General features: G+C 47.5%; 1 protein-coding gene across 1 annotated transcript in view; it reads right to left on the reverse strand.

Moving 5' to 3' along the window:
- The window catches only part of LOC119464222 (uncharacterized), a 48491-nt gene that overhangs the window by 24100 nt on the left and 8055 nt on the right, over positions 1–16336 (reverse strand). The window contains exon 4 of the mRNA XM_037725108.2: positions 15458–15614. Within this exon, the coding sequence (XP_037581036.1) occupies positions 15458–15614 (157 nt within the window). The remainder of the gene's footprint in view (positions 1–15457; positions 15615–16336) is intronic.

The raw sequence follows: 16336 nt of genomic DNA on the forward strand, positions 1-16336 counted from the left end.
GGTTTTCGCTGTGCAGACAAGTCTTCACTATTATTCAACGTCCATTTAACAATGTAAACATGTGCCCTAAGGTAAATACTAAAAATATAACTCGTAAATCTCTTTAATTAGCTACCCGGGCAGTGCGAGTTCTCATGCAGGTAAGTTCTACCGCTTCCAGAAATTCACCGGGAAAGGCGGAATGGTGATATCTGTCAAAGGCAATATTTTTAAAGGATTTTCGAACTATAATTATATTTTATTTTATTTCTGGTTACTACTGCCACTATTTCAGCTGTTCTATAAGGAAGCCGGGACCTCGACAAGCTTATTCGTATTTCGTCTGGGCTTACTAAATTGTGATGAAGTTTAACGTCCCGAAAAGCACAGCAACTTGTGATTGACACCATAATCAGCAGCTCCAGAATGATTTCGACAACCTGGCGTTCCTAAACCTGCCACCTAATTCTAAAAACACGCTTCTGCATTGCGCCCCCATCTGAATGCAGCTGCCTTGGCAGGGAATCAAACCCGCGACCTCAGCAGCAGAACACTATAGCCACAGGTAAAATACAGGTAAAACTCACCGACAGGTAAAAGAAAGCCGACAAATTTCAAACTTCCAACATCAAACTTAAAAAACAAGATCACGCCTTCACAAACGTGCCGAGCTGTTTGTATCTGCTCGACTGCGTTAGATTTAACAACAGGACAGACAGCTGAACAAGTTGCTATGCGCTTTAAAGAGCAAATCCAGCGAAACTCGAAACGTACACAAGCAAGACGTGGAAGGGGCGTAGCTGGAACTAAAAAGTGGCACAGGAACCCAGCATCACGTGCTACCCCTTGTGACGAAGGCTGACCTAACGCCTTATCGTGCAAACGCGCGTGCGACCGAAAGAAAACAGGAAGACGAAATGTGATGATGATAGTGTGCAAGTGAAAACAATGATGTCCCTCCTCCCCCACAAGCGACCTTCGGTCCTCCCTTTTCTTAATAAAAGAATTCATTCATTCATTCATTTCACTCCCGCCAGGTTCAGCATAATAACCGGCCCCACACTTCCGCCGCGATCTGTCTACGAGATCACACACCCGCACTTTGGGCCCTCGCTAGCAACGCACGCACTATCGCTTTCGCTGCCTAGATGAGGTTCAGCTGATAAGACTCCCACGCGTCCGCTTGATAGGTGGAAACGCGGCTTACGCTGCCTTTCCTTAGCTTGAACAACAGCCCTGCTAGCGAGAAAGCATCGAATACATAATAGGTGCAGCGTAAGACAATGAAGGCTGCGAGTATAGGGCGGACAGAGCGGATGTCGAGGCTCAGCTCGACCACGCGGGTACAACGTGATGGTTGGCATATTAAAATCTCCCCTTGGACCCGTCCAACTTTCAGGCATACCAGCGGCGCCCTCTCTGCGGCTGCAGGCGTGAGTTAGTGCTCACGGAGAGAGGGAAAGGGCAGGACAGAAAGGGAGAGAGAGAAAAGAAGAGCTGGACATCTTGAAAGTTCCGGTTCCAATTGCCTGTACTACGTGACCTGGTTGACGTTCTGCGGTGGGTTTGGAAAGTTCACCGGAGAAGAGGAGAAGCGATAGCGGACCTCTGTCAGTTGTGAGAAAAGTTGACGCCGTCCAGAGGTGGAAAGCATTCCTGAACTTCCGCGAAGTTCTGGGTTAGCTATAGGCAGAGTTGGACAAACTTGAAGAAAAGTCTCGGGAGAATATTCGCGATAGTGGTTGAGGCTACAAATTGTATACAGCATTTGGCTAGAGGCATGGAGAGGCACCAAGCGAAATTTCTCTTCAGGCATTATGTTTATTAATTTCATTCACATTTTTGTTTATTTGTTTAGTTTATTAATATTTTGTTGTTGTATAGAATAGAGAAATTGTGTAGCCGAGGTACTGTATGCCTCAATCTCTCCACAGGAACCCATGCGTAACAGAAGAGAACCGAACTAAATGTCCCTGCTGTTATTGGCAAGGCTCGACAACTATGGGCACCTTGCACCGGTCAGAGGGCGCTATGGCACTGTCATTTACCCCCCCCCCCCCCCCCCCATGTCACCGGCAACGGCCGCTAGGGATTACAAGGAAATAAACGACGTTCCGAATTTAAGCAACCCACGCATCACGAATGGCAACAGGTGGCGCTAAATTGACAAGGACACAGGGCCAAAAGACATGTTGTTGTGTTCCTCTTATATGTCCATCTCAAGTACGCGCTGCCTGTTACCATGGTTACCATGGAATCATAGCAACTAGCCCGGCCGCATTGCTTGTTCAGTCATGCTTCATCGCTCGTTTGAACATTGTGCGTGAAGCTTTGCTACGCTCAAGCTCGAGAATACTAGTGATGTGGTCTGCTATAGATCGCAAACATATATCCAAACAAGTGGTGCTTGCATACTTTGATATTTTAATACCTCGGACACTCTTGCCTTGTGACCAGACGTGGGCCCCCCTCACGATGGTGTCCTCATTCTCATCTGCCCTCACTCTTACGTGACCACACAAAGCCAACAGACAATGAAGCCAAAGAAAGCATCGGGAAAATTAAGTGTGGTTGAAATTGGAATGTAGAAAATAATGAATAGGAAAATAAAGTGTACGAAAAAACAACTTGTCGCCAGCGGGAGCCGAACCCGCAAGCATTACGCGTGCGTTGCACTACCATTTGTGCTACGGTGACGGCCATCAATTCGTCCACTTACTTGGGTATTTATGTTCACTAGAGCTAGCCCTAGGAGTGCTGGCCAGTGCCACTCAGAACCATGGTGGGCTGATGTGGAACATCCTTTTTAGGATTAACAAAAGCGAGCCCCTCTGTAAGCCTGCTGCAAGAAGCGCTAGCTAGTTGTTTAATTGCTGCTCGGAGGGCTTAAGATGGGTGTTTTTGTTCAACCTGCTCTCGCCAAATGAAACGGCTGCGAAGAAAGGGAAGAGACAGCTAGCGCATTTTGCCAATGTACATTGCTTGACAAGCGAAATACAATGGGAGGATTAAGTGCCAGTGGTGGGCACCCGTCGGGGCGACGGTGCCGAGATTAGGCAGAGGCGCAGCTCATGACATGCCAATTATGCCTGACACGTGGTGGGGCGAGTAGAGCCGGCTGGCACTGAGCAAACGTAGAGGGTGCGTGCCGATGTCATTAGCACCCAAGAGTACACAAAGCTGACCTAAAGAAGATAGAATTCGCAACTCAAATGAACTGCAGGGGGCGCTGCGACAACTGGCCGCGTCTGGCTACAACTGTGCAACATGGCGGCTATACGGAGGTCCCCCCGTCACCGCAACCGCTGTGCTGGATGTACAGTACACGGTAGTTTGATGATTTTCGTGCAGTGTGATGCCAGTTTGCACTGTTTTGTGGAAGGAAAGCGGGTAGCTTACGCCGACCAAGCCATTTTAGCCGATCTGAGAGAGGCACATGGGGTAATGAGGCTGAAATGGTCGCACGGTGTGTGCAAACATTTGGCGTGACAACGGACCCACACGAGATTCTGATGAAAATCACCGATGTATTCTTGAACCCATTGGTCGTGGAACCGAAGTACTCGCGCACTGTCGGATTGTCGGAAAAGTACAAGCACGTTTCTGCTGCTTTGATTCACTGTGAAGGCGCGGATAGATAGTCCGGCGTTTCAAGCGTGCGAGACAGCGGCCGGCGAAGTTGGATACGTCGCGCTGGCCTTGCCAGGATTGCCGAAATCTTACAACCTGCTCAGTTTGGCCCGTTTAACATGGCCCGAAGCAGCGCACCGACTTGCTCGATCAACTGTTGCCGCTGTACATGCGGATAAATGCGCAGCCGGCGCACATGCACTTTCTCATTGTTGTTCGTTCGCCCGCTCTTTTCAGTACATAGAGCAAGCGAACCTAAAATCAAGCTTTGCATTTTCTCGCGAGCATGCACTACGAATCTTTGGCAAACCTTTCCCGCTACTTTTTCGTTCCTGTTATCTATTTTACATTCAAGATTTGCGCAACGTGACTGCTGCTTCGCTTAGCTGCAGTTCCTGTTAACATGTCGCTTATGGCTGCTGTGTAAACTAATGAAATAAAACAAATGTTTCTGTGTAAATTAATGTTAACTAATGTTGCAGTAGTTGGCGCATTGTTTTTCTCGTAGAGAACAAGACGATAGATATGAAACCGAAAGATCTGCTTACTACGATAAAAACACATTTGCACACCATGTACAGGTATGGCTTGTGCTGCGTGGCCTGACCATGACTGATTACTCATCCCGCTTTCTACGAACATGTCGCTTATGGCTACTGTGTAAACTAATGAAATAACACAAATGTTTCTGTGTAAATTAATGTTAACTAAGCTACTGCGTTATGAATCTAATTAATGTTCCATGTTATTCTATAATTGACGTATTCTGCACTTTAAGTGGCCAAAACTGTGTTCGCCTCTTAACTGCCAATTTCCTTCATACACTGATAAGGGATACAATTGCTTTGACAATTACGCACTTTCGGATAAGCGCATGCTAATTTACACTAGTTACATGGGTAGCATGTCCACGTCGCAATGAAGGCGTACCGCTATGCCACCCCACAGTTATTTTGCACGCTGGAACGTACATATTGTGCTTACATAGAACGATTTATTGACGTTACCCGGGAGTACCTGAAACTCCGATGTAGCGATTTTCGCTGATGTACCATACGCGGTAGTTCCACGTTGTGCGCCGCATGTATCCGATATAAAAGCTTTAATCAAGGTAAGCTTGAGTACCGCGGCGACATTCGCATCATAAACTGCATTACTACGCCGGCTATCACATGAAACTGCATGTTGCAGCGCGCATACGCTGAACGTTATCACGATGGCAGTAACAACCTCAACGCAAACTTCCTGAAGTTCGCTGTAGCACTTCACTACAAACGTAGTACCAGCAACAGGATCGCGTTCTCTTCACACACATAACAAACCGACCCTCGCCTGAAAAGAAAAAAAAAGAAAACTTTCTCGAGCAAGATGTTGAAAACACAACTATTGCCGTTGTTGCCCCCAGCTTATGATAATATTCGCAATCCATGTGGCTCTTCGGCGCCGCAAAACGCAGCATAATTCCACGGCCATGCGGAGTTTCGTAGATGGTGGCTCCATCGTGTCGTACTAGAAGCGCACCCGATCGCAGTACGAAGGCTACGGACGGAGCGTCTGCTCTGACGCTCCGACCTCCGTGTGAGGTTTCCGGCGCTCACCACTAGGTGTCGCATGAATTGCTGGAGTCGCGAATATCGGTGCTTCGGCACGTACATCGCGTGCAGTCGCCCTGACAGCAAAAGCTTAGATGTCCGTGACTGTCGCTGGCTCCTGATGTGCGCGTACCGGGCGTGTAATGGGCCCAGAAAGCGTGAACGCAGTACTCATTATTCACCACACGCACCTTTCACATTGTAACCGCTTTGACAACCCGTTTCGGAGAGCGTCGTGAAAAGCTTCTCTGAGCAAGCATTTACTGAATAGGGGTACGTGAGCCCAAAGTATCGTTTGACAGCTTGCATTGACGAATGACCCGCAGCTACTACGCTACCGGTTTTTCTAACAAGTGCGAGTGGGGAAGAGGTCACACCAAAGGTCAATCACTTTGGCTTGCAGAAGCTGCCTGCTTATTAGGATTTCATTGAACCCATTGTGCTTGGCGCTGTGGCTTTGCGCAGGAGCACGCATGCGATGCATCTGTCACCCCCCCCCCTTTCTTGGAGTGTTGTTTTTATTTATATGTTGTTTTGAGGGAGAGGGAGAAAGCCAACGTAAAAGGTGATAGAGAAAAGGATGCTTGGGAGAAGCGCAATACTGGAAGTGCCGGCGAACAAGACGATCCTAGTACAGGATTCGTGATGCACCAATCATGGCCACTCGGTGGCGATTGGGCGGTAAATGCTTGGGGCGGGGCACCGAAGGGTAGAAAACGTGGCCCCGTCCAAGCATTCTGGACAAAGTACGGTGCTATGCACCATCGGCTCTGCCGATATAGGGTCGCCCTATGCCTTCCAGTCCGGTCTTGTATGCGCACCTGTATATGCAAATTCTTGTAAATAATTGTAAATAGAAAGTGTTTTTTTTCGTCATCTGTGTCTACTTCAACCCAGCGAACCCGTCACCGCTATCGTTAGCGGCAGTACATCCTCTACTTGCGTAGACCGGCTCTGGCGGTGCGTCTCGGACGCCCAAGTAGAGGAGTGGTACGAGAAGAACCTGGACTTTACTCCCTCGGTCCCCCCTTCTTTCCTCGTTTATTCATTGAGAACGTTTCGAATCTGCATCCTTGATGTCATTAGGTAGCATGCGAGGGTTTATTAGCCATGCGCCATCTCTCCCAAGATCACGTGTTACTTGACACCATCGGGCTAGAAAGTCTGGCGGTTTTGGGCCGTCGTCCACCCAGTCTGTCCAGAAATTTTCGGCGTAAATATAAACGTCACAAACTTTTAATTAAGAATTTGTCTGGAGGTCTTTCCCTGTCGCGCGTACAGCCGGTTCATATAGTGCCTGTTCGCATTTTTCTCACCCATGAGTACGTTGAGTGAATCTCGCGAGTTCCTCTCGGATTACACCTCAATGCGCCAGCAAGAGCAATAAGTGCGTTGATGTGCATGCAATATTTATTCGAATTCACGAATTTACGCGCACGCACTTTATTCGCAGACGCCTGCACAGCTGAAAAATACGATAGTGAGCAGTGTGGTAACGAAGACGTTGCCATGGTGCCGCAAAATTGCGAAGCACGCTTGCACAGGTAAAACGTCTGCATGCAGACCGTATTTCTCTGCCTTCAGTAGTGCAACAGAGAAACAGTGTTTAGCTTTCTATCGTACCTTGCGATTGTAAGTATTACTGGATAAACATAGTTGGCATAGTTTTAATCGACGCAAAACAGCACACTCGCCTCCCGGGCAATGATCCTGTTTGGAGGCATGTTTCAGGAGTGTTTGCTTGTAGCATGCGATCCCCATCACACTACTCTAAGAATCTCAGTACAAACCCGCGCATTGGTGTAGCACACTACGCTTATTCTCGAGTGTGCCTTGCGATGAAAATATTTGACTGTCCAAGGGTGCCACACGTGGCATAAAGGTTATACCACGTGTCACAAAGGGTGTCACAAGGAACTGGTGGATTATGCGGGTACCCAGCTAAGAATTAAAATAGGCCGCTTACCCTATCGAGTGCAGAAATATAGGGCGGTGCCTTGTTTCATCGTTTGACTCCCGCGTTAAAGAGTGCACTATCTGCTAGTAAAAAAATGGCTGACGTTTAACTCTTGTAAACCTAGTTATCACGAGCGAAAGGTCTGTTTGGCTTGGTTTTGCAAATACTATGCACAAAGTGTTTCAATGATGCACGCTTCCGCGCCTGGTAAGCTTCTCTATAACGTGCTAATCTGGCCTCCCTTTGCTCCTGTGTTTCAGCAGCCAACTTTGCCTTTGCTCGAGATTTCCCAGCCTACCGTGTAGCCATATCTACTGGATGATTGGGTTCAGCCTGTCGCTTGCGCTGAAGCGCACGCACAGATGGCCCAGCCGGCGCGCCATCCATGGCGAGATTGAGCGACCAAGCGCCGGCGAAGCAGTCGTTAAACCCTAACGTAGTCACGTGGTACCACAGCGGCGATGCTCCGAGTGAGCTTAGCTTCGCAGCGAATGAGCTTCGCAGCGGATCACGGGGCGTGACGTCACACTTGCCACACATGCGCTCCGGTGGCTCGCGCTCCGGCGGCTCAAGGTCATTGCGACGCGATGAATTACCTTGCGAGACATGGCGTAGTAGAGCTTTCGCTCTAATAAAAAAAAACAAATTGAAGGCAGCAGGTACGGTGGTTCATTCGCAAGCATTGCGGATGGCTCAAGCTTCACGTTCAGTCAGTGCCCCTATAAGCTAACAAATGTGTCACGCTTCAAGAATTGGAATGGCCCGGCAGGCAATCATATCTGTAAACTAATCTCGCGGGACGGGCGAATGATTTGTTTGAAACTGCAGGAAACGGAAGGCAACACACAAGGGGTAGCTTTTTCACCGTGACGGTGCGTGCGAGGGACAGTTGGTAAGTTTTTCAACAAGAGGGTGAGGTTTATGACGTGACTTGCATGATGAGGATAAGGAAGGAAAAACAAAAAGGAGGGCATTTGTCCACCTCTTCTTGTGAAAAGCTATCGTGGGTGTGACGGTGACTGTGCGTCACGTGCCTCCCGTTTTACTTCTGCAGCTCGCTACAGGCTGCAAGTTCTGGCCTTGCTATCGCTTCCGAAAGCTTCAGCGCAACGTTTTTATAGGCTCGGGCAGAGTGTCCAACCGAATTTTCTTAAATGCGAACTTCGCATTTAAACTACTTTGACAGTATCTCTATCTATCTATCTATCTATCTATCTATCTATCTATCTATCTATCTATCTATCTATCTATCTATCTATCTATCTATCTACTAGCCGCCTACCACTTTGTGCTCTCATGGTCGTTTCGTTAACTTGTTATGTACCAAAATTGGCATATTATGACAAGAGTATATGTTGAACATAAATTAAGACATGCGTGTCATGTAGGTCATGAAACAGCCGCCTACGTCTTGGTGCTCTATGGTCGTCTTGTTAACTTGGTAGGTACCAAAATGGGCATAGTAGGACAGGAGTGTATGAGGAACATAAGTGATCTCTCACAACATAAATGTCATGACATGCGTGCCATGTAGGTCATGACAATAACCCAGTGAAAACATTAACACTCAAAAACCACTGAAATGGGTTTCGACGTGTGTACTAAGTGAAGGAAACAATAAAGGATACTTGTAGAACTCATAGTCATGAGCACGACTCAGCAAAAATAACAATGACTCAGCGAAAAAAGATTAACAATCAAAAACGACTGGAATGGGTTCGAACGTCGGCACTAAGTGAAGGAAACACTAAAGGATGCTGATAGAAGTCATAGCAAAGAGCATGACTCAGCAAAAATGGCAATGACTCAGAAAAAAAAGATTAACAGTCAAAAAGCACTGGAATGGGTTCGGACGTCGGCACTAAGTGAAGGAAACACTAGGGATGATGGTAGAAGTCATAGTCATGAGCATGACCCAGCAAAAATCACAATGACTCAGCGGAAAAAGATAACACTCAAAAACCTCTGGAATGGGTTCGGACGTGGGCACTAAGTGAAGGAAACACTAAGGGATGATGATAGAAATTATAGTCATGAGCATGACTCCGACAAAACGTCAATGACTCAGCGGAACAAGATTAACACTCAGAAGTCACTGAAATGGGTTCTGACGTATGCACTAAGGGAAGGAAACACTAAAGGATGATGGTAGAAGTCATAGTCATGACCATGACTGAGCAAAAATGACAACGGCTCAACGAAAAAACTGACACTCAAAAAACACTGAAATGGGTTCGGACGTGGCTACTAAGTGAAGGAAACACTAAATGATGGAGGTAGAAGTCATTGTCATGAGCATGACTAAGGCTGTCACTTTAAGGTCTCTTAGGTGTAGCTAAAGTAACTCCTGAGGACTCATGACATGAATGCCATGACATACGTGCCATGTAGGTCATCAAAGATCCGCCTACGTCTTTGTGCTCTCATGGTCGTTTCGTTAACTTGGTACTCTCATCGCGCACTGCTTCACATAACATCGATTCCCACAGAGCGTGGGATCTGCCGGTTTCTTTAGCTCCGGTTTTCGTTCCGGTTCACCGAAAACGGTTGAGTTACGGTTCGAATCTCTTGCCAGAAAATAACAGTTCAAACCGGCTTGAACCAGTTCAAGTTCATATGCGAAACCAAAGAATGATTACATTAAATTATCCAAATTTATTTTGCACAAGATCTCGACGCTGTTGCTAAGCTTCACTCCAGCACCAACGCTGCATACAGGCTTTAGTGTGATATATTTCCAATTAGCGGGCTTGAGCCAGTCAAAATCTTCAGTGGGCGTCTTCGTGTTATTGCGGAACGCCCTGATTGTAACGTGCAACCAAATCTCTGTTCATGATTGATTCGTGCCGCATTCCCCCCATCCCCGCTCATTGATAAACAACAATAATCTTTTCATTTTCTTTTCGTGCATTAATCTTATGAAAAAATCAACAATGTGTTTCACAAGTGTTCATAAGCATTACAAAAGGCAGGTGTTTTATTTTTGTTCTCATTCATTGAGTAGTACTCTGTTGCATGCTTATTCAAATTAAAATTGACCGCGTTTTCATCTTTTGCCGATGTCAATTATATTAAAGAATTCGCAGCTTTTTTATTGTAACCAAGAACATTTACAAATATGTATTCTGCCTTGTTTGCAACAAGATAACGTGTCAATGCGCGACCTCGTCAAGCACTGTACCGTAAACATCGCACTGAAAACAAAACATGGCAAGGAAAACTGCTTTTCCGGAGGATAAGTTACAGTCTAAAACAAACATTTTTTCAACAAAAACGGATGCTGGTCTGGCAAGTATTGATCCGGCTCGTTGAGAATAAACCCGCTAGCAACGCTTTCATAAAAACGGAGCAAAAACCCAGACAACTCGCGGCAAAACTGCCATATTTTTTTTCTCGAATCGGTGTTGACACGATGCTTTCAAACCAGTGACTAACGGCCGGATATAGATGTGCGCGTTCACGTTGGCACAAACGGCAAGATATTTCGAGGGAAATGAGACCGTTGGCACGATTTGGTTTCTGATGCTGGGCAATAAAACGGAGCGTTCGGGAACTGCAAGGAAGTCGAAAGCAAACGCAAATTATATAGCTTGCAACAAAAATTTAGGTTTGTCAGTTTTGGGTGTGCACACGGCTCTTTTACGAGCACAGTACACGCCGACGGTAAAAAGCTGGCGAGGCGAACCGGCATGGCATGTCCAAATGGAAATGACCTTCCTGAAAACGCGGATATACGGATGTCGGAATGGCTGTGTGCTGCACAGTCATGAGAAAATGTCGACTCATTGCTTTGGAATCATATCGCATTGCTTTTTTTTCTCGTTTGCTTACATTCTGTAAAGAATTTTCTGAGTGCAGTCGCACTATTTTGAGCACTTACGACTGATATCCTCCCGAGACTTGAAGACAGCTTTGTGACTCAAGTCAGTTCTTTTAAAAGGTGTCTATAACCGTGCCTCAGCGATTGTTGTCTCTGAGTAGCAGGAACAGATCTCGAAAGCAATGTTTTCGCTATCTACATGCGCTGGAAGCAATGGCGAAGCCGTAAACCCGTCGCATACGCCATGTTTAGGACAACATGCAACGAATGCGAAAACCCACACCCAGTATTTTTGCTTAACTGGCACGCTTAGATGAAAGAAGCAGCATATAACTCTACGTGGACACTGTAACCATCTCGTCATCTTTCACATGGCAAAACTTTTCTTTGAATAAACACAAATGCATAAACATCGTATAGAGCTAGGTTTGCCATGAAAAGCTACCACGCACTTCTTGGTAGCTTTTCGTCGTCTCTGACGGCACAATAGCCCGTATTAAATAGGTTACAATTCCTTGGAACCTGGAGGCCAAAATATTAACCATTATCATACATTTCTGCATGTACATGACATCATATGCGGGGGGAATATGTCAGGTAATTGCTAATTTTAAGACGTATTGAAGATAGTGAGCAACATAATGTTCAAAAGGGTTTCAGAGTTACATACCCATTTGTCTGGCTTTCTTGCACAAATTGCTTATACTAAACAGTGCGCAATACAGGAAACCCTTTAACAGGACATATCGAGCTCGACGTCCCGATTGCATGATGCTCAGGCGTTTTCATTCTGCTTCCACTGTTGGCTAGCGCAAGAAGAAAGATAGACAGGAGTGCCGACTTGCTTATCTCGCAATACATTTGACACGGTCAACTTATATCACAATGATGCGGCGACCCCCTCGCTTTTCATTACGCTGTCTTCCACCTTTGCAATGTGCTCTCGCCCTTTCCCCCATTCTTCTGTGTTAGCGCCTAACGCACGCGTCACCATACGGAATGTAAAGCACGAAAAAAAATGGAATTATCGCCCGAAGGCGGAGCATGTTTCTTCATGTTACTGCGTGGTTTAAAGCGGCACTGCTGGAACACGGCGTGAAGCGAACTGGTGAGATTTCTGCTACGGCGTTGGGGCTGCGATGTTCGGTGAGCAGCAGAAAGCGCGCACTGAAAAGCTCGCCCACGCGCGCTGCCCGGCTAATGTCATGAAGATTTGGTCTATGAACTTATTGATGTTAGATACTGGCAAGTTCACCGGAATGGTAAGGAAACGGTAAGAAGCAAATTCAAAAAAGGCGTGGCATATGCTCTTGTTTGTGTTAGCCCCTAACAATGAGTGTACTGGAGAAACAAAAAGAAGCAGCGGGAACTTCCTCGCTGAGAACACCGATAAACATACAGTGCGACGCAACTTGAGAAATAACGATATTGAAACGTCCAAGAATTTACAAGAAAAGAAAAAAGAATGATTGAATCGTCGCGATGGCACATCACAAGTCGCCGTAGACGTCGAAGTCCCTAGTTAAAACGAAACTATTTTTAAACAGCTCCGAGAGCGTCCACGCCACAATGGTTGCTAGTGTACTGTCAAATGATCATATGCTGCTGCCTAAATTTCACGGCACGGTGCGAAAACGCGCTCGCAGCGAAAGCGAAATATTGTGCGCAGACATGCATGCAGACGCGCAGTCGGTCGTTGTGAACCCGTACGATCGCTGCATTGAGGCTTCAATCTGTTATGCTCCAGTTGGTTACACAGACAGCCCACTGGAAGAACATATTAACATAGTCGGTTATCAGCGATTGCCTACCTTTCACGCAAGAAGCTGGGACGGGGGACTCCATCGCGTTGACCGCGCGCTGTGGGCGTTCACTGTACGTATTCGGTAAAGAGATAGCCTTTGTAAACTATTCTTCGCTTTTTGTTTGCCCAAGATTATTATTTTGATAGTAAGAAACTTCCCTATTTTGGAGAGTACTTACAGAAATGGTCCGGAAGGCTCCCGTGTGGTGTTTTAGGGGCGAAGCTCCTTAGGGTGTGGGTCTGTCCCTCCTCTGTAGTATGTAGTAGTAGTAGTAGTAGTCGTAGTAGGTAGTCACGTCTACTTTTATGAAAAAAAAATTCCGAAAGTTGTGTCCTTAGCGCGGACTCGAACCAGGGACCCCTCGCTTCCGAACGCGCTAAATACCCAACATTAACGAAAGACTGCGCGATTCTAACGCGTTTGTGCTAGCGCGTTACGGCCCGTGTAAGAAGCTGGTGTAAGACGCTGTGGCCTCTCCGCCTTACCCCCGTATTCATAAACGCTCCTCGACTTAAACTTGACTTGCCACCGCCTTGGGCAGCGCGTTGGAAACGCGTTGAAGGCGGTGGCAAGTCAAGTTCAAGTCGAGGAGCGTTTATGAATACGGGGGTTAGACTCTCTCAGCAGTCATGTGATGGCGTCGGCAAACGCGGTGCACGTTCCGGCATGTGTAAACGGCTGCGTAAGACGCTGTGGCCTCTCCCCCTTACTAGAGAGTACTGCACGTTTGTAACGCGTTTGTGCTAGCGTCCCCTTAAGCGGGAGATGGTGCAATTATAATGAAGGGCGCTGTTATAAAATGGTGCGCGGCACTTCTCACAGAAGACATTTCTTCGAGATCTGCGACTGCTGTGATCTCTAAAACTATCAAAATATCTTACGCCACATGCAGTTCAAACAAGTGCTGGTGCACCAGCATCTAGTGTTAGGTATTCCAACAAGGCAGTTCAAGGCTGAGGATTTTAGGGGCGAAGCTCCTTATAGCGGCACCCGTTCCGTCCCCGTCGTCGTAGTAGTAGTGTGTAACCACTCTGAGAAAAATGAGAAAAAAAAATTCCGAAGTTGTGTCCGTAGCGCGGAATCGAACCAGGGACCCCTCGCTTCCGAACGCGCGGCGCTAACCACTACGCCACGAAGCGCACATAGACACACGCACCACGATGGCAATAAAAACCCAACATTAACGAAAGGCCGCGTTTCTAGCGCGTTTCTAACGCGTTTGTGCTAGCGCGTTACGGCCCGTGTAAGAAGCTGGTGTAAGACGCTGTGGCCTCTCCGCCTTACCTTCAACGCGTTTCGAACGCGCTGCCCAAGGCGGTGGCAAGTCAAGTTCAAGTCGAGGAGCGTTTATGAATACGGGGGGTATACTCTCTCAGCAGTCATGTGATGGCCTCGGCAAACGCGGTGCACGTTCCGGCATGTGTAAATGGCTGCGTAAGACGCTGTGGCCGCTCCCCCTTACTAGAGAGTACTGCACGTTTCTAACGCGTTTGTGCTAGCGTCCCCTTAAGCGGGAGATCCGATGATTCCCTCCGGAGCTTCGCCCACTCATCATCATTCACCCCGTGGATATGCTGTGATTTTTTTATATACAAGGTCTCCCTTTGCCTTTCTTATTTTATAATTTTCATCTCATGGTCTACAGGTATGTCTAGCCTTTGAGGTTCTTTGTGTCCGCAGCGTAATTTCTTGTCAACTTTCAAGTTCAACTGCGTCACTTCAGGGGGGGGGGGGGGGGGGGGGATTTTGTAAAAGTCACCTATTGGTGGACTCTTACGGCCGCTTTTGATTGGATGCAGCTGCGCGATGAAGAGGAGACGGGTGCCCCCAGCCAGTCTCCTTCTCGCTCGTACAGGCGCAGTCAATCAGCGACAGCCGAAGTGGACAGTCCGCTAGGCTAACTCTTGCAGAACCCCCCCCCCCCCCCCCCTCGGCATTCTGATCGGGTTCTTAAATCCTGTCGGTACACATTACTGTTGTGTTCTAAGCCCAAGCGCTTTTTATCGCACTTGTGGCATATCCACTCAGGAACATTAACGCTAATGCCTGTCATCGCCACACGGGAACATAAACACCGCAATGGTTCATTGGATATATGGCATTGGTGTGCCATCGCGGATCGGACACCATGCCATGAATGGCGCCCATGTCTTTATGGGGTCAAAGGGGCCCTCTTCCTTCCCACTACATGATCTACCACAGCACCGTGTGCTGCTTTGGTGTGTTAAAACCAAACCGTCAAATCAAAGTGCCATCAGTAAAAACATATTACCAGTGCAGAGTTACAAAAACACAACGTCCGCGCCTGTCCTTCTAATTTTCGCACATGTTATCGCACTTGAGCTCGTCGTCCGGATGGATAGCCATCGCACCCATTCCCGTACCTTTTCAGTCAAACTATCATGTGCCATCTCACCATTACTTCAACGTCCGAGTTGCAAGAGGTTTACAGAGTGGACTCCTCGCGTGTTCTGCTTAAGGCACGCAATAGAATCATGATCTCTACGTGAAGGAACTTGAGTCTAAAACACTGGTACGATAAACGGCAAAACAAAACACTAAGCTCCGCCACTTCCCCTCTCCATTCCTAAAAAAATGTATTTCTCTTGGTAAAATTTCACTCAATGTTATTTGTAGTTCAAGAAGGTCCTTTCTTGGTCATGCTGGAGCTTACGTTTGTAGGCAGTGACGATGGCTTCGAAGCCATCGTTGTTGGACGCGGGCTCTCCACCTCCCGTGCTCCAGGTGACATTCATGATGTGTCCCTTGCTGATCACCTCCTTCACGTCAGAAGTGCATATTGGGCCGGCCGGGCTTTCGACGTTCGACAGCTGTCATGAGAAGGAAACAAATGATGAGGTTACTTATTTTCTGTTTTAGATGCGAAGCATCTTATGGTCGTGGCTATGTCACTCCCTCACTCCTCCCTCCCTCCCTCCGCCGTGCGGCGTCCACACCCCTACTGCGCATGCGCATTCTCCTCCCCCTCCTCTCCTTTTCTCATCTCTCCTTTCGGCATTCCTCCTCTCCTCTCCGACGCTCCTCTCCTCTCCGGATTGCGCAACGAATGACAACACCTGCGGCTCCGCGCGCGATAATGCGAAGCAGCTTAGGTTAGAGGCGCGACGGTAGGCGCCCCGGAGGCACCGGCAACAATCACCAACGCCGCGCGCGTTCGGTGCGAACGCGGGCAAAACGCCGACGGCGTCGACAACAGTTCTGCGCGTTGCTGGTGCTGCTGCATGTCCAAGTTTATACAGCTGATAAAACTACCTTGAGTCGACCCCATGGCTGCTTCGCATACTACTCAGGGTTCCCCTACGGGAAGATGGTGTAATTTTTTTCCTCGTCAATTTCATCGGGCCTTTTTGTTTCGTTTACTGAACAAACTATAGTAGTCTTTTATGCGCTCCCAACCCTTTCATGCTTCCTCGTTACAAAATGTTTGACTGAACGCGTCTGATATATTGGGACGCAAACACTACCTATTGCCGTATGTTTTTTTTTTCTTTTTGTCAAAAATACAGTAGAACTCGACATTAAGCACAGCCTA

The sequence above is a fragment of the Dermacentor silvarum genome, chromosome 9 (assembly GCF_013339745.2).
Source record: "Dermacentor silvarum isolate Dsil-2018 chromosome 9, BIME_Dsil_1.4, whole genome shotgun sequence".
Taxonomy (NCBI): Eukaryota; Metazoa; Arthropoda; class Arachnida; order Ixodida; family Ixodidae; genus Dermacentor; species Dermacentor silvarum.